The sequence below is a fragment of the Miniopterus natalensis genome, chromosome 1 (genome assembly GCF_054644295.1).
Source record: "Miniopterus natalensis isolate mMinNat1 chromosome 1, mMinNat1.hap1, whole genome shotgun sequence".
Classification (NCBI taxonomy): Eukaryota; Metazoa; Chordata; class Mammalia; order Chiroptera; family Miniopteridae; genus Miniopterus; species Miniopterus natalensis.
The window spans coordinates 137,244,524-137,270,884 of NC_142081.1; the positions used below are offsets into that span (position 1 = coordinate 137,244,524).

The following is a 26,361-nucleotide window of genomic DNA, read 5'->3' on the forward strand; positions in this document are numbered from 1 at the left end:
TGCTTTGTATTATCACTTTCTATATTCAGGTTTATAAATCATCTTCTTTTGATTTTTGTTTTATTCCATGAAGAAAGGATTCAATTTTCTTTTTTTCTGTGTGAATATACAATTATACCAGCATAATCAATTGAAAGTTCATCTTTTCCTCATGGCTCTTCAGTGTCATTTCTTTCCTATTTGAATGCCTGTGTGTGGGTTTGTTTCTCGTCTCTCTGTTCTGTTTCTTTGATGTAATTTCTGTCCCTGCAGCAATCCCAAACTGTGTTGATTACTAAACCTTCATAATATATTTTGGTATCTGATAGATCCAAGTCTTTTTGATTTTCTTTATAAAATATCTTGGCCATCTCTAAATGAAAAAATTTTTTTAATATTTTTGAAAATATACAAAATAAAAACTTGTATATAAATATTCATAGAAGCTTCATTCACATAGCAAAAAACAGGAAATGACTCAAATGTCCACCAATAAGAGAATACATAAAGAAGTTCTGGTATACCATGGAATAGTACTCTGCAATACAAATAAACAAAACAGTGTTATATACAACAATATGGACAAATCTCAAAAATATTATGTTGAGTAAAGAAAGCCAGGTATAAAAATGCATGCCATATACTTCTGTCTGTATGAAGTTCTAGAACAGGCAACACTAATCTAAAATGACATAAAACCCATCAATGGTTGCCTGGGGTAGGGAATTCTTCAAATCACCTAATAGCTGAAAGGTGGCCTTGATGCTACTCTCTTCTTGTAAACTGAGATAGGAATAAAATTATGATTAGGATAGACAGGTGCCCCACTGCCTAAGAATGTACATTTTCTTGCCCTTCAGTGCCTATGGATCAGTAGATTGACACTTTTAAGGTGATAATAATAGCATCAGTAAGAGCTAAAATTTACATTGCACTTAATATCTATCAGGCATTGTAATGCTTTACTCATTTTATACCATTTATTCATCATGAAAGACTTTGTGGGTATTATTATCTTTGTTTTATACATGAAAAAACTGAGGCACAGAAAAGTTAACTAATTTACACAAAGCCACATAGCTATTAAATGGCAGAGCTGGATTATCAATCTTGGCTGTCTGGCCTGGGAGTTTATACTTGTAACCATGATCAGAATCAATGCTACAAACATGTTCTGTCTACATAGCATTACAATAAAAGGCTGATATGGTAACTTCGATGAAAAGTAGCTTCTTGTTAGAATTAGCAATATAATTGGCAAATTTTGGGGGAAAAATCTAAGTGGGGTTATTATCTTGTTATGTAAGACTTGAGAAAAATTCACTTCTTCCCTCCAAATAAAACAAAACAACAAACATAAAACGGACTCTGCAGAGAGGAATGGGATTTGGAGGGCTCATATTATCTGGATTATTAGATTCATAGAGTTGTAAGCCTCTTGTTTAACGAGGCTTGTGTAAATGGGATCAGGTCCTTGATATGTCTGAAAGAGAATTTTTTAGCCTGTCACTAAGAGCCAAATCCTTCTCTTCTGCTCCTAAAGATATTTATAATTTGTGATTTATTGAAATTTGCCTGGCTGTGGGAGAACTGCATCTTTTAAGTTCACTGCCTACTTCATTCTATTTGGGAAACTCTTGTCTTCTTAAAAGATGTCTCTCTGAGAGCATATTTTCATCTGAAGTTTATGACATAGCATGCTCAATACACTACACAATTCTTTCTATTATTTTCTTTATTAAGCAACTTAGTGGACACAGCAGCTGGTTGTGGGTATACAAAGATAGCTATAGAGCCCCTCAGGCATTTATTTCTGTTTGATACCTCTGATGGTGCATATTGGTTAAAATTGTGGTTTTAGGAAACTAGCCTCAAAAATTGATGGTGCTCACCCAGCTGGCATGGCTCAGTGGTTGAGCATGGACCTAGGATCCAGGACATCACTGTTTGATTCCAGATCAGGGCACATGCACTGGTTTCGGGCTTGATCCTCAGTAGGGGGTGTGCAGGAGGCAGCCGATCAACGACCCTCTCATCATTGATGTTTCTATCTCTCTCTCCCTCTCCCTTTCTCTCTCTGAAATCAGTAAAGACATATTTAAAAAACACACAGCAACAGCTACAAAAAAATTGATGGTGCTAAAAGATATTTTCTAACCAAACTTAGATATTTTTCTGTCATGTAATTAATACCTAAAAACAGCATAATATGATTATCCTAGTTACTTATTTTGATCAGGATATCTTTCCAAATACACATATGACATCGGAATATTAGGTATGTGTTTGTTCACCTCTATGCTATGTATCTTCTATTGTTCAGCCTCTTAGAGACACAGAGGAGTGAATTGTGCCTTTTAAAAAAATTAACACTCTATCTACTTAAAAAACTCTTTTCTTTTACCTTCTTCATTTTTTCACTTTCTCTTGTTTTCCTCTCAGTCATCTTCTGTCTCAGTTTAACTTCTTGCCATGTCTCTCTGTTTCAAGTCTCTGCTTATTTCCCTTTTTCTGGGTCCTGGAGATTGGTAACAGCAGTGCTAGCAGTAACGCTGAGTCCAAGGTCAGGATCCTGGCTGGGCTCGCATTGGTAGGAGGAGGGCTGAGAGTGGCTGTACAGCTTGACTGGTTTATTGTGTTTGAGTTGCACCAATGGGAGACATCAAAGAAATAGACCTTTTTTTATTTAGTTTAATATGCCTCAGTAGAGGGCATCCTAATTTTACACGACATGGGAGAAGGCGTATCTCTCCAATTCTTTCCTAATGGGCATGTCAGTAAAATAGGAATACGTAAACATTTGAGACACAGGGATTGTTATGACAGGGCCTGCAGCAGCTATAGGGCATTATGGTGGTTACAATACAGCTTACGATGCTGTAGCGATGAAAACTGATTTCTTATGACTGTGATTTTACTAGTTTCCCATTGCTGTTGTAACAAATGACCAAAAACTCAGTGACTTCAACACAAACTTATTAATTACAGTTGTGATGGTCAGAAGCCCTAAAATGAAAGGGTTGGTGAGGCTGCATTCTTTCTGGAGGCTCTAAGGCAGAATTTGTTCCTTGATTTTGTGAGCTTCTAGAGACTGCTCATCTTCTTTGGCTTCCATCCTCGAAGCCAGTATTCACACCATTCTGACCTCTGCTACTGTCATCACATCTCTCTGAGACTGAGACTCTTATAGGGACCCTGCGGTTACACTGGGCCCACCTACGTAATTGAAGAAAGTCTCCCTATCTCAAAATCCTTCACTTGATCACATCTGCAAATCCATTTTGTCAAGTAAGGTAACACCCCTCCCCATTTTTAGGTTTTGGGGATTAGAATGTGGACATCTTTGGGGGTCCATTATTCTTCCAATCACATACCTGTTTTACAACCAGCTGCTTGCCTTTTATTACTATTGATATCAGTCTTAGGTAAATTGAAGTCAGCTGGACTGTAGCATTTTTATTTATTTATTCCTCACCTGAGGATATTTTTTCCCATTGCTTTTCAGAGAGTGGAAGGGAGAGAGAAACATTGATGTGAGAGAGACACATCCATTGGTTGCCTCTCACACTTACCCTGACTGGGGCAGGGGATCAAACCTGCAACCAAGGTACGTGCCCTTGACGGGAATTGAACCCAAGACACTTCAGTCCGCGGGCCAATGCTCTAACCACTGAGCCAAACCAGCTAGGGCATGGACTGTACTATTTTTACTTTTTTGAATCCTCTCTATATAGGAACCACCACCAACTGTGGTGTGATGATTCTACAGAACAACATGGGTTTAAATCCCCAGAGCCTTCTTGATCCACACATTCTCTGTACTTGATGCAGAGAATGTACTGGGTTTTGAAATCTCTGGGGTATTGTGCCCACTAGACATAGAAATCAAAATTAATCCTCAGGATAAAGATCTTGAGTTCACAAAATTCCAATTCTATCTCTCCACTAAGATCTAAAGTCCTGAGAGCTTGCAAGAGTTGGTCACATACCTGCTTATGGCCAATTTCCACCAAGCATAATATAAAAACATTGCATCATCAAATTAAATGTGTGACTTACTGTCACTATCAGCTAGCACAGAAAAAAGCCTTTCTACTGAGACTTAAAGAGAGAGGTGTCTTGCTCCGCCCCAAAAGTTCTTTATTCTCTGTCTCCATACTTTGATTAGAGACACTGGTATGGAGAGTGTGAGGGGAAAGATGGACAGTGAAGAATGGGAGATGACAGGCATCAGATGGTAACCTGCAAGAAACACAATTCCACACTGAGAACAGTAGGGCGCACTGAAGGAATTTAGGTGGATGAAGAGGGCTAGGGAGAAGTTCAGGGTTATTAGTGAGTATTTTGGCTTGGGTGCGAAGTGGTGGGAAACAAAAGAAGAAGAGCAGGGTTTGGAGGTAAGATACAGGTTAAGTTGGAATTGCTTATGGGACAGAGAAGTGGAGGGGGCAGACAGGCAATTGGTTATATGGATCTTAGGCTCAGAACAGATTTGGGCTGGCATCATGGACTTATGACTCATCAGGGTAAGGACGGCAATTGAGAGCACTTCTGAAGATAGTGCACAGGGTTAAAAGAGAAGATGGCATTAAGATAGAGACCTGAGGAGCACCAACATTTAGAGGACAGGCAGAAGAAAGGCCTGCAAAGGAGACTGAAGAATGGCTGGAGAGGTAACTGGTAAATCAGAAAGAGTTGGCATATTAAAGAATTTGTACCCATTCCTGGAATGCTATTATTGGAAACATGTTTAACTCACAATTAAATGTGGCTTGAAAATCGTTTTCTTATATATAAAACCACGCTAATAATTCCTTACTTGCATCGCAGGTTTATGAGGTTCAAGAGAAAAATGTATTTGAAAATATTTTGTAAAGTGTTACACCAGTGATATATTAATATGCATCAAAATCATTAGGAAGATTTACAAAGACCCAGATTGCTGTTTCTGATTTAGCAATAGCAGCAGGTTTAGATTCAGTAGATGTGGGGTGGGGTTCCCGAATTTGAATTTTGCATAAATTCTCAGATGATGCTGATATTGCTGGTGTTGGGACCACCCTTTGAGAACTGCGTAAAACAAATGTAAGGAATTATGCTTTTGATTTTCTAGCAAAATTCACTGTTTTCCTCCAACATTGCCTGTTTCATCCCCTAATCTCTTTTTCATTCTTATATCTTCGATCAACAGATGTTGCTGAAACATCTTTGCCGGGCTTCCTACCTAGCAATATCCCTTTATGTATGTGAAAGATCAGCTTAGTTGCAGTATTTTGTTGATTGTTTACATAGCTCGATTAAAGATAGGAAACATTTTTGGTATTTCTTGTGGGGTGGAGGAGATAAGAAAAAAACTTGTTGGAGTAAGAGGTGGGATTTATTTTTTTTTAAAAGTCAATTAGATGTAGAACGCTACTTGTTACCTACTTTCAAAAATCCCATTAGAGAAAACTTGTAATTTGATCCAGGGGGAGCAGCAAGAGGAGAGTCAGGTAAGAGGAAAAATTGACCTCATTCTTCAGTCCTTTCCTAAACCCTGAGAAATGTGCACCTCAACGCTGCCTTTTTCAATCCCACAAAACAGGGGATCAGGAAAACGCATTAGCACCCTAGTGCAGACTAGAAGCACGGAGCGGGGAGGCGACTCGGCCCGTCAGGACAGGGGGAAGCTGGGGGAGGGGGAAAACTTCCCTGGGTGGAGACCTGCGGCGGCGCGGGACCAGCGGGGCAGTGGGTTGATGCGCCTCGGCCTCAGCCGGACACTGTGCCTCTGGGCATGTGGGGGAAGCTGGGGGAGGGGGAAAACTTCCCTGGGTGGAGACCTGCGGCGGCGCGGGACCAGCGGGGCAGTGGGTTGATGCGCCTCGGCCTCAGCCGGACACTGTGCCTCTGGGCATGTGGGAAACGAGGGCGGAGGGAGTAAGGCTCCCAGACGGAGAGCCAGAGCTTTCTGCTCCACTTCTTCCCGCCGGGAGGCCACGGCTCCAGGTTTCACCGCGATAAAGGAGGAGCGCGGGGCGCGGCGGGCAGAAGCCAGAGTCGCCGCCTGGCCCGCGGCAGACCCCGCCCCGGCCCCTGAGCCCCGGCGGGAGGAGCGGCCCCCGGGCGCTGAACTTACTCTGTGGAGGAGGCGGGGTCATCAAGCTCCTCTCCAATCACTGCGGCGCTCCAAGATTTGCATATTTTATGCTAATGAGCCTCGGGCTCCGCAGCTCCGGGCCCTGTGGGGCTGGGGCCCGGGCTGGCGCGGGCCGGGCGAAGGTGAGCGCGTTAGGATAACAGGCGGCTGCGGCCGGGCGCCAGAGGGGGCGCGCTGCGGCGGCGCCGCGGGCCGGGCTGCACCGGGCGGGCGCGGGGGCGGGCGCGGGGGCGGGCCGTCGGCTCCGGGCGCGCGCGCACTCACACACACATGCACTCACACGCACTCACTCACACACGAGCATCCCGAAGGGTATTTAAGGCTTGCACGCGCGAGGCTGCGGAGATCCTTGGGGCAGCCGCGACTTGGGCTCCGCCGCTCGCTTTGCTCCTGGGTTATTTCGTTTCCTCTCTCCCCGGCCCCTCGGCCACCCTCGCTGCGCTGCGCTCTCAGCCTTTCTGCCTGGAACTGGGTCCAGGTGGGACGCAGTTGGCGTGCGGAAAACACCGACTCGGTAGAAATAAGGCGAACTAGCAGAGACGCAACAGGTCCGCGCTGCGGGCGAGGGGAGCGGCGGCCACCGCAGCCCTCGCCCACTGTCCCCGGGCCCCTGGCGGCCGCCCGCTGGGACCTCCGAAGTGTCCATCCTCTGGGGGCCAGCAGGGCTATCCGAGGGGGTTTCGTCCCGGGGTTTTACCTTGTTGCCATCCATCCCTAGACTGAGGGGTGCTCTTCACCCCCCAGCTAGGAGAGAAGAGGCAGAGGACGGTGCGCGACTGCTGGTCTCGGCGCTGAGGAGAGCGGGGGTCCATCTCCGCGCGCCCCCTCTTCCACTCCGCCAACTAGTTGCACAGCCCACCCGGACTGAACTTCGGGGGAATCGTCCCTTTTCGTGCCTTTTAAGATTATTGGAAGTGGTAGAGGGTGGGAGGCAGCCGAGCCCATCACGATGCTGCTGAAGAAGCCTGCAGGGAAAGGAGGGGCCCGGGAGCCGGGCTCCGAGGACCCGAGCCCCGCCGGGCAGCGGTGTGCCCGGGCCGTGCCCCCGTGCGCAGTCCTGGCGGCCCTCCTGTCAGTGGTGGCCGTGACGTCTTGTGTGTACCTGGGGGTGAAAACCAACGACCTCCAGGCGAGGATCGCCGCTCTCGAATCCGCCAAAGGGGACCCTTCCGTCCGCCTGCTTCCTGACTGCCTCGACCAGCTGAAAGCAGTGGTGCAAGAGAAAGTGGAGCGACTTCTGGCTCAGGTGTGAAAAGCTGGGGTATTTTGCACGTGGATAACATCTTGCACAAGCGTAGTTCTGTGTATACGACCAGCCTACCCATGCTGTCCGCATACTTGGTGTGGCTGCGTGTGCATATACTAGGCGACCATCTCACTGTGGCATATGTTCATATATGCACATCCTTTGATACCACCGTCTCTCTGTGTGTTTACCCTTCCCTCACTCTTCCGAATATTTGCATGTGAAACATATGTGGAGCTCTAACGGGGGAAGGGTAACCAGAATGGCAGGGTGGCATTTGATCTTTTAGTTTTCCAAAGTCTCATGTGAATCTTTCCCAGTTTCGTGGAGAATATTCCTTGCAGAGATAACCTTTCCTGTGTTCCTCCTATGTTCTAAGAAGGTTCGGGACCATAGGTGTTACTAATCACTCTTGAAAGTAAAACAACCCTGAATGTGATTTAAAACCAGTTATGTCATCCATCGAATGTTCTCATAGTAAATGTTTTTTAAAAAAACAATAGCTTAATTTGTTTTGCAAAAGATGCAGTGCCAGGGGTGTTTATGAATGCAGAGCCACTGGACTTGAGAGTCAAGTAATCTGCATTATATATCAAAATCAGGGGCAGCTTTAGACTGGAGTTGGGAGGTTTTCTGGAACTTGCTTTTCCAGCAGAGAGGCTGTTTGACAGTAGTTGCAGCGCAACAGGATAAGCAGTTGACCTTCATGCATGAAATATTGGCTGTTTTAAAATGTATAACTTACCGAGAACTGCTACATGTTAGTGCCAGGTTTTTGCGTTGGCTGCATATGTTTGAGCTGAGGGAGAGGGTGGTGGTAGTTGAACAATGGAGAAGGATGTTACACAAGTCCAGCAGTTTTGATATCATGTCAATGATCATTTTCTTTTTTTAGGGCTTGGGTACTGTTACCTTTTGACTGAAGTCCAAGTACATGTGTAAACTTTAGTTATGCAGGCTATCAAATGCTGGGCAATCAAGCATATGGCCAGAGAATCCCTAAAGAACCCATTTCTCTCCAGTGCTACTGATGACTCTTAATACCTCTTCTTTTTCCCCCCTGTAGAAATCCTATGAACACATGGCTAAAATAAGAGTCGCAAGAGAAGCACCTTCAGAATGCAACTGCCCAGCAGGTAAAATGGAACTTATTTAACAAGGTTGGCTCCATAGCAGAGCATTTTAAAACAAAAGTCCTGTGTCTGTCAAGTCTACCTGTAGTAATAGTAAAGAAAGAGTGCAGACCCAACTTACTTTAATAAAATCAACATGTCTTAGTCAAAAGAATGGCAAATAAAGCCCCAAATATTATTTTAAGCAGCATACCAAGGTCTGTTATGAGAGAACAAAGGAGAGAGAGAGACAATCACGATGGAAAATACGGCAAGATGATGTACAAAGATGAAATTCTTAGATTCACAGGTTGAAAAATACTGTTCAATTTTATTCAATTTTAATGTCTACTGTGAAAGAACTGCGGAACACGTTAGATTCTGAATTCCCTGGTGGCGAATGTTGGATTAGTATAGGTTTCCGTTTGCTCTTTTTGACATGATTATGTTTGTAAAAGACCTTAACTTCCCCTCCTGCTTTTATTATTTTCTATCAAAAAGGTTCTCCTATCCTGTAGCTAAAGGAAATTAGTTCTTTATCTTTAGCTTCCCATTGTAAACTACTGCATTCTCAATGGCCTCTCAGAAAAGGCTCTTATATTTTTACCTTTTTTTTTTCTGTGTAGCTTTAGGGGATTCTATAATGACAGCACATTAGTAAAAGGATGGAAAAGGGATATCAATGAATGAAACCTCTAGGTAATCATTAAATCTTCCTTCATAGACCTCTGAGGCTAGGGAGTCAGGTTATCTGTAGACCTAACAATTTAGAAACCCTTAAAATATGTCTATTGGAAAACATCTTGTGGATTCAACTGATAAAAACCATGGACAACTGCCATCAGTTGAGATATTTATGTCAGATAAATGTTGTTAATGCGTTTATGAACATTTAGTATCTTTTACCATCACTTATGGAAAAGTGAGTCTCTTACATTTTCTGTACTGTTCAGGAACACGATGCTTAGATACTTATATATGGAAAGGCTACTTTCTGCATTTTTTCATATTCTGAGTATTTTTCTCTCATTATAGCTTGTTTTTCCTCATGATATCACAGCTAACCCAGGCACCATGTTTAGAAATTTTAAATGTCAACTCCCAGTTGTACATCATACAAGTTTTACTGTTTATGTTCTGCTACATTGGTGACCATAGTGGAGCTGTATTTTTTGTAAATGAAGCCCTTTCAGTTGAGAAGACATATACATTAGGTAACAGGGAAATGTTAATGTTTGTTTTGACATCGTAGGTTTCATTCTCGGTTGTTTTAAATTGGAAAAGACCTCAGAAGTCAGAAATTCAAGGAAAGCATTTTTCTAGTGCAGGAATTAACTCGCAAAAACCTCATCAGCTTGGAGGGATTATTTAAATTCCCAAAACAGGTGTTATAGGACTTCACCAGTCATACCACTTAGAGTCTAGCATTTTCTCTGTTCATTACTCTTGCTAGCTGTGTGACAAATAACTAGTGATTAATTAATAGGATTCTTAGCGGGCTGGGCAAAAAGTAGAAAAATAACAACCACAGCACTGAGCTGTTTTTTGTGTGCATTTAACTACTTCATGATGTTTGATATAAGATAGTTGTTGAGGTCTAATATGTAATCTGGAAGAAAGACATATTTAGAGTTTACCTTACATTATCTTGGAAGATCATTTCAAACCATTTTTTTCCCTTAACATTAAGCAAATAATAAATGGTGATTTCACCACAATAACAAACAAACAAACAAACAAATAAATAAATAAAATGGTGATTTCCTAGGCTGTCTTGTTGGTCCTCACTAAGGGCTGCTTTACTTTCTTGCCACCACTAGAGCTCCACATTTCATCAGTTTTCACCAGGTTACTTGAGAAATATTTGAAGGTACACATTTCAATACACAGAATCAAACAGGTTTCTTGCCGACAAATCATTATTATAGAAACACTCTCTTCTGCTTGTGGAATAATTAGATATCATCAAAATAAAGGCATTATGTTGAAAGTAGTATCCTGGGGGAAAACCAGTTGTTTTGAAGACATAAGACATAAGGTCAGTGAGTTATTGTTTTAGGGAATGAACAGGCTGGCCAAGAGGATTAGAAAGGAGATACAGCACTTCCCACCTGGTTTGGCTCTAACCCTGGTTTGCAGTGACTAAGATTTGTCACCCAGACATCTGTTTGTAGGGCAGAGTGAGACAAGTCTGTGACCTCAGCTCGCTCAGTTCCTGTGGACAGATGCCCACCCCTTGAAGTTGACACTCTTGTTGACAATCTCCATCACAGAGCCAAGGACTGATAGCAAAGGATTAATGCTGTGTTGTTTGTGTTCACTTTAATTGCTTTCGATAGAACTCAGTCCCAGTGAGGTTTATCCAGGTAGGCTACAAGGAAATCACAGAATTTACAGGTTTTTTTAAATAGATTTTTATTTTTTTTTAAAAAAAAACACAGGAAGGAGCTTGTATGGGAGAGGGATGAGAAAGAATAATATTGAATAGTTTCTAATTATAGAGGAAGCACTCTCATTTAATCTTTACAACAACCCTAAGAGTTAAACATTGGTGATCTTATAGATTAGGAAACTGGACTCAGAAGGTGACTAACTTAACATAGTAAAGGCAAGGTCAGGACTCATGTGCACATGTGATAGAATCAAAAGCCCAAAGTCTAGTGAGAAATAGAGAATGAGTATAGGTTTTGGAGCTGGACAGTTCTGGATTGAAATCCTGGGTCTGCTACTAAATAACTGTGTGAGCTTGGTCAAACTAATGAACTCTGTGTTCCAGTTTCCTCATCTGCAAAGAAATAGCTAATAATAATACCTTCCTTGTAGTATGATAAGTTAAACAGCCTGGCATATTGGTGGCTATTCATTAGATAATAGCAATTACTATTCTTTTTACTCTATTATATGCTATTTAATCATCTGGTCCATAGGGACGTATGATAAGAGGTGGGAAAACAGAGGTCTGGAGATGTGTAACTTGCTGAAAATCCAATGGCTGATGACTAATACACTATGCCTAATTAAACAAATATATCTATAGATCATTCATGCAGATATCAGTCAAACAACTTAGTATCTCAGTGCTACACCAAGGTATTTATATTAGTCTACTAAATTATTTTTTAACAAAATTACAGGAAAAACTTTTGACCTTATAGTTAAACCAGGATTGAAGTAGATAAAACCTGGGCTTAAAAATCTATGGGGGTATTTAAAAATGTCTTTACAGTTTTGATACCAGATGTTTATAAAAAGAAATACCTACTTTTAATTTTCTGACTCATTTTTACACTTATTTTTAACTTTCTAATTTTTATACTTATTTTTAATACTTTAAAAATATTAAAGTATTTTAAATAAATTTTCAATTATTGTTGAAGTATAATTTACAATAATTACCCATTTTAAGTGTAGAATTTAAAGATTTAAAAAATAAATTTATGGAGTTGGGAAATCATCACCACAATCCAATTTTAGATCACCTTCGTCATCTCTAAAAATTCACATTACTTTTTTCATCTGCTCAGAAACTCTATTTTTTGATATTTGCATTAAAGAAACCCCAAAATAAAATTGAAAAAACCATACAAATTGGAGCTCTGTTTAGCAGAATATTTGATTCAGCAGCCGCTGAACCATGGAAACTCAGTTGGCATCTGTGGCTAGGCCTCTGTAAAACTTGACCCTCTATTTGAGAATAAACTGGCTTTTTGCTCTGGCTGTAGAATTCCATTTTGGGTTCTGTTCTTGGAGTCTTACATAAAGTATGTATAAATCAGGCATATTTATGGAAGGGTTTCTATGTTCTAACTGATAAGGAACACTGGGGGCCAGGCCGACAACCAAATGATGTTTAGATCACAAAGGTTTCTGTGCCTTACTCATCAGTAGTGTTGCCTGCCTAGGGTATTAGGTATAAGAGCTTCTGTGGTGTAATGGACCGAGAATGTGAATGGGCAATCAGGAATCCAGAATTCTAATCCTGGCTTTGTCATTAACATGTTATACAATCTGGGGCAAGTCATTTTTAAGAATGACTTTTACAGACTCAGTTTTTATATCCTCTCAAAAGGGGTGTTAGACTGAAATGATTTTGAAAGGCGTTTGTGAATTCTCCAGGTATAAAGAACCTTTTGTGTGCCAAATATCATGCAATATACTTGGAATATGCTGATGAACAGGCAGATTTGGAATCTGCCCTCATGGAGCTTACATTTTAATGAGGATGATAGACACTCACTTAAGGTTGACATGAATTTACAGGTACAACAGGTGCAACCAAGAAAAAGAACAGTGCTTTGGAGCATATGACAAAAACTTCTTCCATGTCGTAAATACTAAAGATACTTTCTTTTATTTTCTCTGGGGAAAACCCCAGAAATTCACAGTAGGAAAAAAATCATAATATGAGAAAATCTGGCTTCTGGTTATAGATAAAGCTGTAGCAGGGGATAAAAGGCTGATTGCCATAGCCTTACCTGACTTTTGGCTTTCCAAGAATTTATGGTCAGATGAACGTGCACAGACACCTGACTTACCTACACTGATACCCAACTGAAACAAAAAAGTGGCTTTAACATATAAAAGGTAGTGGTAGATAGGATGGGAATTTATTCTTCTACATTTCTCCTGCAAACAGTGAGATGTGGGTTGAGTAAGAATCAAAACTTTCTGTCTGGTGGGTACTGAACAGGACCGGGCCCTTAGACATTCACTGATAATGATGACATGTGGCACAGCTAGTTATCTGCTCGGACAGTTTAGCTAGAGATAAAAAAGATATACCACGTAACTTCTGAAGTCCCTATATACCCCTAAGCCTATGAAAATAATTGTATATAAAATAAGAATAAATGTAGGCAATTAAAGTCCCTCTGACGTAAATGTGAGTGATATAGCCTCTGGTGGCTGACTTTGTAGTATCTTCTCAATTTGGGGTGGAAATAAATGTTAACTGTAGCTTTAAGGTTGTGCACCCTTTCCCATTGTATGAGACCTTTAAATTACCTTGCTATCATAAATTACTTACTCCTATAAAACTCGTATTTCCTACTAACATGGTTTTTCACCATGCTGTACATTTTTCCTACCAGCTGCACACTGAATGGAAAGAATGGATCTAGTCAGGGCATAATAATATGTGTAGATTTTCAGTTATGTGAGGTAAAGAATAGTCAGAAATGGTTTTCAGAAAGAAAGCAAATTAAAATGCTGTAAATGTTACTTAAATGAGAATAGCAGGCAATGCCCTCCTCTTGTAAGCCCAAACAATCCAGTGTGACATCAAAGTGCCTCAAAGCATTCATGTTAAATGGTTTTGTCTTTATAAGCACAACAGTTTGGGTGTAACGCTTTTAGTTGGTCCAGTAGTGACAGCTGGCAAAATGCCCTGTCACCCAAAGGACCAGGGACAAATCACCTCTTGGAAACAGTGTTCTTGTTTCTTAGCTTCTCTTCCGTTTCTCTTGTCTAAAAGTTATTAGGAAGCTAATTCTTCAAATTCTCTTTTTCTCCTTCTTACCTTAGTAATTCTGTTTTTCCATGAGCTAGAAATTATTTATGAGGAGGGCATAAATTCTGTGTAGGGGGTTCGTTCTTCCTAGCTCATTGGAAGGATGTATAGGTACAAGTTGTCTCCTAGGCCCAGTGTGCTTCTGATTGGTTTTAACTGCAAAATCAACTACATGGTATTTGAAAAAACAGTATTCGAATGTCAAATGTAGGTCTAGGAATGGAGAAGGAGGGCATCCTTTTATTAACAAGATTAGGAAAATGGAGGGCTTATGGGGAAAACATGCCAGAATCAGGACTGTTTTACAGCCCAGGGGGCCATTTCCTGTTGCAGGGGAACCTCACTAGACACTCATCAAAATAACATCAATCTGTGTTATCTTGAGTGGAAACCATCCAAAACCTATTATGAAAAAGTGTTTTTATTCCATTTTTTCACTTGATGAACATTACTCGGTGGTTTGTTGGAAGCTGAGAACTGAAAACCACGCATGAGTCAGCCTGGGCTGCAGGCTGCAGCCAGCGTGGGACTGCTAAACACAGAAGCTGCCCCACCCTCCATGCAGTGGTTTAATGCACCATGATATTTAACACTTTTATTTTCAATTTGTGTTAGAAATGACTGTGGCATACCTGCATACTGAAACCGTAGACATGCATAGTTACTGTTTAATTGGAATGTGTTCAGCAATCTTGCACTAAAAATTATTTTAAAATTGACTTTTAAAAAGGAGGAAATGCCCAGAGTGGGAAGCAGAAGTAAGTGGAAATCACTTGCAAATTAAAATTGAGCACTTTTCTTTGGCATCATATATTCCTTCAAATGACTATTCTGTAAGTCATTTAAATAATAGGATTCCCTGAAGAAATGCCACCAGATGGCAGGCACCTCCCTTTTCTGACCACCAGGAGGAGGAACTGAGCTGCACAGTGGGCCTTACTCTGTTCTTCCAGCTCCTTATCAATTAAATTCCTAGCTACCTTCTATCTCTCGACTTCTGTTTGCAATGGAAAAGATTTGTAGAGGCAGTAAGTAATTTCTTCCATCTATACTTGAAGACCAGAATATCCTATCTATCAGCTTTAAGATATTTAAAACAATCTAGTAAATTTTACATTTGTATAGTCAAAAAGTTTATTTAGTTCACAGATATGAACTCGAAGGTAGCAGTCCAATAGCTAGAATTAATGAACTAAATGGAATAGAATTTACCAGTTGGGATTTTGTGCTTACGGCTTATAATTTCTCAGAATCAAGAATCATTTGTAGTCACTAGCATGCTTTGGATATGATTTCATTTGGAGTCCCCATTTCAACCTCAGTTACCACATAATATGATAGTTGAAATAAGTTCTTTATTTTTCTCATTGTGTTCCTTAGTCTCATTTGCCAGGAATACCTCAAACTGTGTGTGTTTTTTGGTTATTAATAATTTAATTTTAGGAGCTCTCGGTTTCTGGATTATGTATACAGAGTTTTTATTCTTATATTTGAAATATGGTCAGCATATATTTAAATACAATTTTCACATTTAGACTAAGTGGCTGAGTAAATTATATGAGTTGTAGCCAGTTCTAATTTATGCATTATGGTAATACTGAGAGTAAGAACATGTCTAACTCAAAGTAGCCTGGTCCTGGCAGGGGTAGAACCTATTTTTCCTTTCTTTACCAAAGCGATCGCATTCAAGGAGAGTAAAAACAGGAGGAAGAAACCACCTATCTCCCCTAATCTCTGGGAATCAAATATCCTTACCATCATATTTGGCAAGCCTAGTGTTTTAGAGTTCCTATTATAATGTAAATCTGGACAATGGCTTGAGAGTTGGAGGAATTCTCCATTATAGCTCTGTCTCTAGCAGCCTCTTTTGCTCTTGTGGCAGCTAATGGGAGAGAAAAATCTCATAGGCGCCTCTCCTTCAATTCTGTTTACAGGGCAAAAATGATATTCTTATTTTTGATCCTTAAGACACTAGAATTAAATATGCCTGAAAAATTAACACAGTACTTTCCCAATATTCCTGTATCTTAGGTCAGCTCTGGCAATTACGAAAGATAAAGTGTTTTTATTACCCTTCTAGGAATTATGAAACTCCAGTTTGTGTCTCAGGGACTCCAGAATCCAGTTGGCATTTTTTAGATGTTCATGATACGATCACAAACCACATACAAAACCCAGTCTTTTGACTGGAGAGTCATGCTAGAAATGCTGGCAAATTTTAGGTCTTTGCCAGCAAACTTCAGAATGCTGCAAATTCTTTTTTTTTTTTTAACTGAAAGAATTAGGGCTCAAGGTCAGAGCTGATGAAGTTTGAATGGAAACAAGCTGCTGAAATAACTGCCTTTCTGAGGATGGTTATCCACCTGGTTGGGGGTCAAGTGAGTTAAGTGGGTCAAGGATCAGGTGACTGGTGCTCACTGCTAAGTGTTCTTGTGGTATAAATTGTATCCCACTTCCTGAGGGAGTGCGTTGGGAGTCCAGTCTACCAATCTCACAATTGTGCTCCATGGCCGGGTTTCTGGTTTATATCTGTGTATCTCTAGGGCTTATTAGAGTTCTCTATAGAAGGTTCTCTATAAAAGTTTGTCATGATCATAATGAGGATCTGTGAACTTGACTTGGGTGAGGACTTTTATTGTGGTTTATCTTTTTACACGCACCAATATTCTTATCCTCTTGCCTTTTTCACATGTTCTCTGAGGACTTTGTGAGCCAAAACATATTAAAACTAATATAAATCTTAGAGATCAAGTAGTTCAGGAGTTTTTCAACATTTCTTAAAGAGGCTGAATCTTTTTTAAAAATGAAGTCCTATGAGAAAACCCAGTATATGAAATCAGTGTGGTGTTAACTACATACTGGTTGACCTTGGAGGTCAGAGGGGACAGAGGCCAAAATCCTACGTGTTCTTTCTTTCTGCGGTCCACCCCTCCTTTTTATGATGACCCTGGAGGTATCTCTAGAGAATCATAGGACTCTTAGAAAATTAGGACACTGTTAGAAAATTTCTGAAAGTTCAGTTCCCATCGTGTACATTTCAGAGAGGAAGTACAAATCTGGGTAAAAATCATACTATAGCAGGTACTGCAAATGGAAATTTGAAAGACAATACTCCATTTACCATTGAAAGGAATGTCCACTGCCCCCAGCAATGCTATTTACAGCTTGAGTAGCTAGTTGTGGACAGTAGGTTTCGCCAAGTACAAACCTCCCTCAATTGTCTTATTGGACAGATAATAGAATGACCAGGCATCTGTACAAGTTATTGAGCTTTGTTGAGCAATTTATTTTCTCCTTAATGCACAGTCTCAATCTATGGACTTCCAGGAAGTCTGGAAGAGGAAAACGACTTTTCTTTTTTTAACTACTTTAATTACTTTGCCTTTTGAGAGAAGACAGTTATCAGTAAAGCAGCAAAGATAGGAAGGCTCACCAAGTACTGAGGGCTGGAAAGGTCATATATTCCAGCCAAAGTTATTGTAAGCTGTAAAATGGGTTTAACCAAGCAAACTGTATCTCCTAAATTTACTTCCAAAACCTGCCAGACACACTGACAACTTCCTAGGAGTTTAAGCAGCAAGCCTGGCTGTATGGCTTAGTACTTCCATACATGTTATGCATCTGGAAGTTTTTAATAAAAGAAAAACTCTAACATTGAGAAATTACATCCGTAAAGAAAGCAGGGCTTTTTATGTTCTTGTATATAGTTTCCTTCTGTGCAGAGTTATTTAATGCTCTACATTTTAGCTACTTCTGAGAATACTTTTCTGAATAAAGGTTTAGCTCTACAATCAGGTTTTATAGGAGGAATGCTATGTGTTGATGATAAAATGTATGTTATAATATTTGGAATATTAAAAAAATTAATGAATTTATTTTATCCTTGAATGGAGAGTTCTGAGGTATATGTTCTCTTCTCTATGTGTGGGCCCAGGACACATTAGACTCAGAATGTGTTTTGTTCTCTTATGCCTTTATCTACTTGAGCAGAAAATCCTTGCTTTCAGCATCAAGAAGAAAATCTTCAAGAAGAAATTCTAGGTAGAAAAACTTTATAATCAATCACATCTATCCCCTATATATGTATATCATACATCATTTTTTTCATATTTTCAATCTTTACAAGTCTTCACTGTTGTTTGATTGTAGTCATATGCCACTAGCATTTTGAATATTCACATGGCATTCACGGTTATAGGATGCGATGAGAGGAATAACGTTCATTGGACTACTGAAAACCAAGAGTGAACATGGCAAACACATCCACAGACAGAGAAAGGATGCTCTGTCAGGTTCTCAGTTAGCAAGCATTGTCCTACTGCGATCTGTTACTGGGGAATAAGAGTGGACAGAATTGTCTTTGGGATGTAGCCAAGGATTTAGGAAACTACAAAAGCAGAAGATCTACACTACTAAAGAACTCTCATTCCAGTCAGGCCATTCTCCTTTCTATCCCCCCTCCCCTTCTCTAGTACAAATAGGAACTCTGTCTTGCCTTCAATCTAGTGATGACGCTCTACTTGGCTTACTGTGTGCCTCTGATTTGATCAGTCAGGGGCCTTATGACCCTTAGGGCTCCCAAGCTCTAGGCCTGTCCAGGGCAATAGCTATACTTATGGTTAAATTCAGCAGCGTAACTACAATAACATAATGGTACATGTCAATACTTCTCCCAAATTTCAAAAAGTAACTGTTTGCTCAAAAATTACTGTTAAAAGATAATTTTTGAAGAAGCTGAAATTATGTCTCTCATACAGATGTAAAATGAACATGTGTTAAAGATTTTACTAAGTCATTAAAGAACTGACAAAATGTTCAGTTGAGAATTTAAAGACAGACACGTTTATAGCGCAGAATATTGAAATCAGTGTAAAAATGGAGGCAAAACTGGACTTATCCACAGTGAGGAAGGGAAGTCACTTTCACTCAGTCAGAAAGAATTTGCATGTTAATGGATACCTATAGAGTTTTGAAATAGTTCCCAAAGAATCAGAATCAGATAAGCAAGAAAGATGCATTCTAGACAATGCATAGTTTTCCATCGGAACACACATTTCCCCTATATTCCCAAAGCAATTACACAGGAAAAGATTTTTTAGGTAAGCAGAGAAAGAAATTGTTTTTACTCTTCAGTATAGTAATGGTTATTATTCTATCTCCTTCAGTGTTCTGTGGGGTAGTGCTGATTGGTATGACTGTGTATTACTGGAATGATTTACATAAGTGGCCTTTAAAATTATAATACTGAAAATTTGTTCAGCGACCACTTTGAGAGACTCAGCAGTTTCCTGTGTCTCAGTGAGTAGTTGCACTAATGTTAACAGGAGTTGCTGCCCTTGCTCTTATGCTTTTGGACACTGTGTCCAGGCAATTTCGTTATTTAAACAGGCCATGTGTGCCTGGTTGAGCATGTGGTTGCCTTTGGGAATTTTGTGCTGCTATTTTGGTGATCCTGGCTTTGACTTCAGATATCCTATCTACTAGTTTGGCTTTTCCTTGGACACTTTCATCCAATTCCCATTATGTTCATCCATGCTTCAGACAGTTTGATCTTAGTCAATGCTTCTAAGATTTGTCTATTCTTGGCCAGTTATTGCTCCTGGTGGCCCCTGCCTTGTTTGGTTTCTACCTCTACTGTTACCTACACACAATGTTCACTTTGCTAGAACCTCAATCAGCTCAGCCCTCCGCTTCCCAGGTCTATAGATGCCCTTCTCTGCTCCTGCCTGTTTTAGTTGCTGCCACTTTTGTTAGAGCCCACTTGGGTTTTGATAGGTGAATGGCTGAAGCTAGGGAACGGCCCTGCATGTACATCCTAGGAAGAAAATATCTCAGAATAGGGGCTGAGTGTGGGTGATGATACATTGAAACTACACAGTGATTGCTGGTTTTTATAGGGAAATATTTACTTTAATTCAAAGCAGCTTATATTCTGGTGGCTTCATACTGCTAGGTAGAGGAGAGAGTTCATTATAAATATTAAAAATTTTGGATATTAGTATCTAAAAATTGTATACTGTGGGTGGTAACAGACCTCTGGTATTACCTAACTCAGCTCTGGCAAAGGTTAAAGAATCATGTATATATTTTTCCTTTGTATTGGATTTATTTTTATTTTTATTGAATTTATCCGGCTAATGCTGGTTAACAAAATTATATAGGTTTCAGGTGCACATTTCTCTAGCACATCATCTGTACAATATATTGTGTGTTCACCATCCCAAGTCAAGTCTCCATTCAATCACCATTTATCTCCACTATATTCTCCTTCAACACCAGCCCCCCTACCCCCACCCGGCAGTCACCTCACTGTTGTCCATGTCCATGAGCATTTACTCTCTTTTTTCTCTTTTGCTCTATACCTCCACCCCCTAGCCCCGAAAGCTGCCAGCCTGCTCTCTATCTGTGAGTCTGCCTCTATTTTGCTTGTTAGTTCATTTTGTTCTTTAGATTCCACATATGAGTGAAATCATATGGTACTTGTCTTTCTCTGCCTGGCTTATTTCCCTTAGCATAATGCTCTCCAGGTCCCTCCATGCTGGCGCAAAGGGTAAAATTTCTTTCTTTTTTAATGATTGAGTAGTATTCCATTGTGTAAATGTCCCACAGCTTTTTATCCACTCACCTACTGATGGATACTTGGGTTGCTTCTGAATCTAGGCTATTGTAAATAATGCTGCAGTGCTCATGGGCATGCATATATTCTTTTGAATTAGTGTTTCAGGCTTCTTCAGATATATTTCCACAAGTGGGATTACTGGGTTAAATGTCAGTTCCATTTTTAATCTTTTGAGGAAACTCCACACTGCTTTGCATAGTGGCTGCACCAGTCTGCATTCCCACCAACAGTACACGAAGGCTCCCTTTTCTCCACACCCTCGCCTACACTTATTGTTTGTTGATTTATTGATGGTAGCCATTCTGATAGGTGTGAGCTGATATGTCATTGTGGTTTTAATTTGCATTTATTTCTCTGATGATTAGTTACATTGAGCATCTTTTCATAGGTCTATTGACCATCTGTATATCCCCTTTGGAGAAGTATCTATTCAGGTCCTTTGCCCATGTAATAGTCTTTAAAAAAGATTTTTATTCAATTAACTAATAAAACCTTTACTGTGATTTACTATGGATGAGACCCTATGCCATATGCCCTACTATTTAAAGAAATAAAAAGGCTGCTAAGCTCTTGTGAAGGAATAGTAGTATCAGACATGTAGACTGAAGACTACAAGAGAAGTAAAAGCTATAAGAATAGAGCCTATTGCCAACTGTATCTAACTTTAATGTATGGACTGAAAACTACAATGATAATCGATATTTGAATTCATATTTCAAGTTCATTTACTTTTTAGGATTTCAAAAATAGCATGTTTTTAGAGAAGTTGGTATTTGAATTTTTTTTACTTTTTTTCTAAGAAAATTGAAAAGTTCTCTAATAACTATTATGACACTTTGCAGAAATGCTGGTGACACAACAATTAGATGGTTTTTCTGAAGAAAACTCATCTCTGTCAGGTGTTAGGTCAAGTGTAACATTTTTAACCCCTCCCCAGGCTACCTTCTATGGCAGTTATTTTTAAGGAGCCTTGGAAGCTCTTTTAAACATCAGTTCAGATTCTCTGGCCTGAGTAAAGTATTTTCTTTACTTTTTAAATCATTTATTTTTCAATTAGAGTTGCCATAAAATGTTATATTAGTTTCAGGTGTACACCACAGTGATCAGACATTTTAAAACATTAAATGAGCATCCCAAAAAATCTCATACCCATCTGACACTACATGTAGCCATTAGAATATTATTGACTGTATTCCCTATGCTGTATTTTACACCCCCATGACTATACTACAGCTACCAATTTGTAGTTCTAAATCCCTTCACCTTTTTCACCCCTCCCTCAAATCCTCCCATCTGGCAACTGTCAAAATGTTCTCTGTATCTATAGTGTGTTTCTGTTCTGCTTGTTTATTTTGATTTTTAGATTCAGTTTTTGATAGATATGTATTTAATATTTTCTAGTAAAGACACTGGCTAGACTGTCATGGGTTATAAAGAACAGAGATCCACTCAGGTGGCCTTAAGTAACAGTGGTGCAGGGAATTCTCAGCTTTGTCACTATTGACATTTTGGTCTGGATAATTCTTTGTTCGTGGGAGGCTGTCCTGTGCATTGTAGGACATTTAGCAGCATCCTTGGCCTCTACCGACTAGATGCCAGTTGTATCTTCAATTTCTACAGCCAAAAATGTCTCCAGAATCGCCAAATGTCTGTTGGTGTCAAAATCGCCCCAGTTGAGAACCTTTCTTTTAAGAATACCCAGTGACTGAGGAAGGCAGGAATATCAACTTTGTGCAGGCTGCCCTAGAAGAGCAGGAAGAGGAGGGCTGTCAGAACAATCAGGGCGTAGTATATCTTCCCTCCCTTATCCATGATTTCCCTTTCCCATGCTTAACCATAGTCCAAAAATATTAAATGGAAAATTCCAGAAATAAGCAATTCATAAGTTTTAAACTGCGTGCCATTCCGAGTAGCGTGATGAAATCTTGCACTGTCCTGCCTGGCTGTGAGCCATTCCTTTGTCCGGCATCTCCATGCTGCAGACACTCCCCTCCTGCCAGTCACTTAGCACCTGCCTTGGTTTTCAGGTAATCTGTCTCTGCACTGCAGTGCTTGTGTTCAGGTGGCCCTTATTTTACTTAATAATGCCACATTCACGTAACTTTTATTATAGTATATTGTTATCATTGTTTTTTTATTATTATTAGTTGCTATTATGTCTTACTGGGCCTGCTTTATAGAGTGCCCTTTATCATATGTGTGTATATATATGTGAGCATAGCATACCAGGTTTGGTACTGTTTGTGGTTTCGGGCAGCCACTGGGGGTCTCGGAGCATATCCCCTGAGGGTGTGGGGATGACTGTATTGTCTTCCCCTCAGTGGGAGGATTAAGAAATTTATCTTTGCTCCTTCTGCCTTTGTCAAGGCTGCTTTCCTCTCCTCTCCTCTCTCCCTTGTGGATGCTTTTGGTCAAGGTATTGGCTCTGTAACTATGACAACTCTTCAAATGTTTGAAATCGCCTATTATATTTCCTATTGATGGTTTTATTTTTGGAATAAATGTCCTTAGCTCATTCCGATGTTCCAGTTTGTCTACTTTTTTCTGAAAGTGTTGCACATTGATTTGAATACAGCTCCAGATGGGGCCTGATAGGATATAGGAGAGGGAGAGAGTAGAAAACTTCCCTAGTTCCAGATACTATAATGCTAGCTAATGCAACCTAAAATTACAATAATTTTCATGTTGATCCCATAATTCTACTGATTGACACTGAGTTCAGTGTTGATGAAACTCCAGAGTATTTTTTTGTATATGCTACTGTTAAATCCTGTCTTCCTTATTCTTGATAGTATGGTATTGTGGTATTTTTTTTGTTTGTTTGTTTGTTTTGGGGGGGTTGAAGGGGAAGATAAATCAAGACTTTATTTATTTTCATTGAAATTACATCTATTTATATAGACCCCAACTCCAGCCTTGTCAGGATTTGTTGGGATCATGATTCTTTCAATAAATTTCCAACTCCTCTTAGCTTTATATGGTTTAGAAATTTGATGAACTGACCAACGGTGTTTTCTCCTGGTTCTGTGATGAAATGCCTGAGTGTGTGAGTTCAGGACAGAGCGTCTTGGCTTTCTAGTAGTCTTTCCCTTCTGGTTGCCATTAATCTATTTATGAGCACCTTTGGAATTGCCTTCCTACCAGTGGTCCATCCCCTCAGCTGTCTTTCATGTATTACAATGCATCCAGCTTGTGTTCCTGTGAACACCATTTCCTTTTCATGTTAACAAATGTTCTGAGGAAGAAAGTTTTCAAGGCAAATTTGAGACATACTGGCTTAAACAGGCTGTGTTTCCTGTAGGGTTTGTGTATTGTGAATCTCCAAAGTGGGGAATATATGTATCATGTTTTCTAAACTTCTTTGGTCGTGGAGCACTTTTTTCCTTTTAGGTAAAATAATATGACTAAGAGCAAATTGTTTTGTGGTTGATAATGTTTTTTTTTTTTTCACCAGGGCAAAATACAGAGAAATAGTTGGGAGGTTTTCTGAACTTTAGCTGCGATTGTCCAAGCTTAATTGGGAAAATGGCTCCCAACTTGCAGAAGTAAAGTTGATGGGCTTGTAGAAAAGAGGAGGCAGAGAAGCAGAAAGAGAACAAAATATAGGTTAGCGGGGATTCTTCAGGTAGGACTTACGTCTAAAGTGGGAAGGCAAACTCAAATACCAGGCAAGTAATGTATCACGTTTGTTAGACTAGGGAGGGTATCCTGTCATCGGATGGCAGTGTAGAACCCACTGAAAGTCATTCAAATGCTTTTTCAAAGCACTCTGCCATATAAAGCAAATCTTTGGGTGTTACTTAGTCTGGTCTAAAGGCTGAACTTCATGATAGCAGCTACCTAACTCAACTACATACACAGGTACTCCTTTCATTTTTTGGAAAAAAATTGAATAATATATTTTGTAAAAACTTCTTCCACTTTAGTGCCGTAATCCTCCCTAGTTAATGCTGTTTAGTTTTCTTTGTGAACATTTCAGGGTATGCAGGCTGTTCTTATGTTGGTTAAGAATGTTGTAATATTTTGCTTCATCCTTTGTTTCTTAAATGCTCCAACACGAATTGGGCAACAATAATAGAATTGATATAGTCACCAGACATAATTAGGTACAATAAGCATTTAACTTATACCAAAAGCCTATTATGTACAGTCTGAATCAAGTAACCTAATAATATATAGCTCAAATAAGTGTTCTCAAGACTTGAGAGATATATCTAGAACACAGCAAACTTAACATTTTTTCCCCTGTGAAAGGAGAAAAAATAGTTTCTTATAATGGTCGTATACATTCATTGTAAAACCATGCTAAATCTCTGTATGATATTCATATGGAATGCCCATAATTTAACAATTTCTCTTTTTATATGTCCAGAATATTTTCAGTGCTTTTATAAATAACTTTGCAAGGAATAATGTGACATGTAAGTCTTTGTGCGCATCACTCACTGATAATTACCTATAAGTGGAATCGGTGATTCAAACTTTGTGAACATTTGTACCGCTCCTAATGCATATGGTGAAATTGCATATCAGAACGTGAATGAGAGTGCTGCCTCCTGGCACCCCCACTGGCGTAGTAGGGAACCCTTGATGGGGAGTGATCACGCGATAAGAAATTAACAAGTGATATTTAAGAACATTTTAACTCTTCTTGATTCTATAAATAGTTAAGTGAAATTTTCTCAGAACTCCTTCCAGTCTGTTGACTTTTTCACCCTTTAGCTCAAATCAATAAATTTTGGTCAGTGCAGTTTTTATTACATATGTATATTTCCCTCTTATTTAATGTAACAACTTAAGTTCTTTTCCACTCTGGCTTCTGGCTCTTCTTGTACTTTTCTAAGTACAAAAGAGTATTCTAATTATAATAATCATTCTTGAAGCACTTTTGCTGTTCGTGAAGTTTTGTCCTGAAGGCTTTGCAAAAACTGGTTTCTGTTGCTCTTACCCTTTGGGGAGCTGGATTTAAAACCCAGCCAGAAACCCATCAACATTCTACAGTATTTTTTGGAGTAGCTGAAGAATCGCTTAGTATGAACTTTAGTGTTCATATAAAAACACGATTTCATTGAGAGATGAGCTAGTTTTAAAAACATAACTTGAAGCAAAAATATAATTTAACTGTGTGTGATTCATTAGTTTCCTCATTAGGTTGGTTTTCTGCTGTCTGCAGGATGGCATATTGGCATACCCCGTCGGCTCAGCTAGCAGAAGTTATGATTATATTAATTATAGTGTGTTTGGCTGTGACTTGGAAAGGGTAGTCCCTGTTCTAGGGGTTTTCAAGGAAGAAAGTTATAGTAGGGTAACTAACAAAAGTGCTTATATTGCTGTAAAAGATAACACCCTCTGTAGTTCTTTTGTTTTAGTGTTGCCCTTATTAGCTAGCTGGATATAATGTTTTAAACCAGTTTTTTGGAAATGACCACTTAAGAACTTGGAAGTGGTTTTTCATATTGAATGCCATTGTACTTCCTGCAGGTAAAATATGGTTTTAAGTAAATTATTAGTAGTTAGCAACTATTAAGTTGTCCGTTTAGGTCACAACCAGCTCGTATCCAGGTGCCTTCTGGAAGGACTTTCTGGCCACCTAAACACCTAAAATTAGTTGGAGAGGTGGAGTGCTAGTTGTTCTTTATAAAATTAAAATTTCTAATGTTTGATTAAAAAGGAATCTAAAATGTCGAAATTACTGTTCTTCCTATACCTCCCATTTTCAAAATACCTTCTTTATTTGGAATCTAGGTTTTCTTTACC

At 39.6% G+C, this 26,361-nt stretch overlaps 1 protein-coding gene across 1 annotated transcript in view; it reads left to right on the forward strand.

The window, feature by feature from the left end:
• The first annotated feature begins 6,440 nt into the window (after positions 1-6,440).
• COL25A1 (collagen type XXV alpha 1 chain) overlaps positions 6,441-26,361 on the forward strand; it is a 440,472-nt gene continuing 420,551 nt past the window's right edge. The window contains exons 1-2 of the mRNA XM_016209473.2: positions 6,441-7,364; positions 8,431-8,500. Of these exons, the coding sequence (XP_016064959.1) occupies positions 7,068-7,364; positions 8,431-8,500 (367 nt within the window). The 5' untranslated portion in view covers positions 6,441-7,067. The remainder of the gene's footprint in view (positions 7,365-8,430; positions 8,501-26,361) is intronic.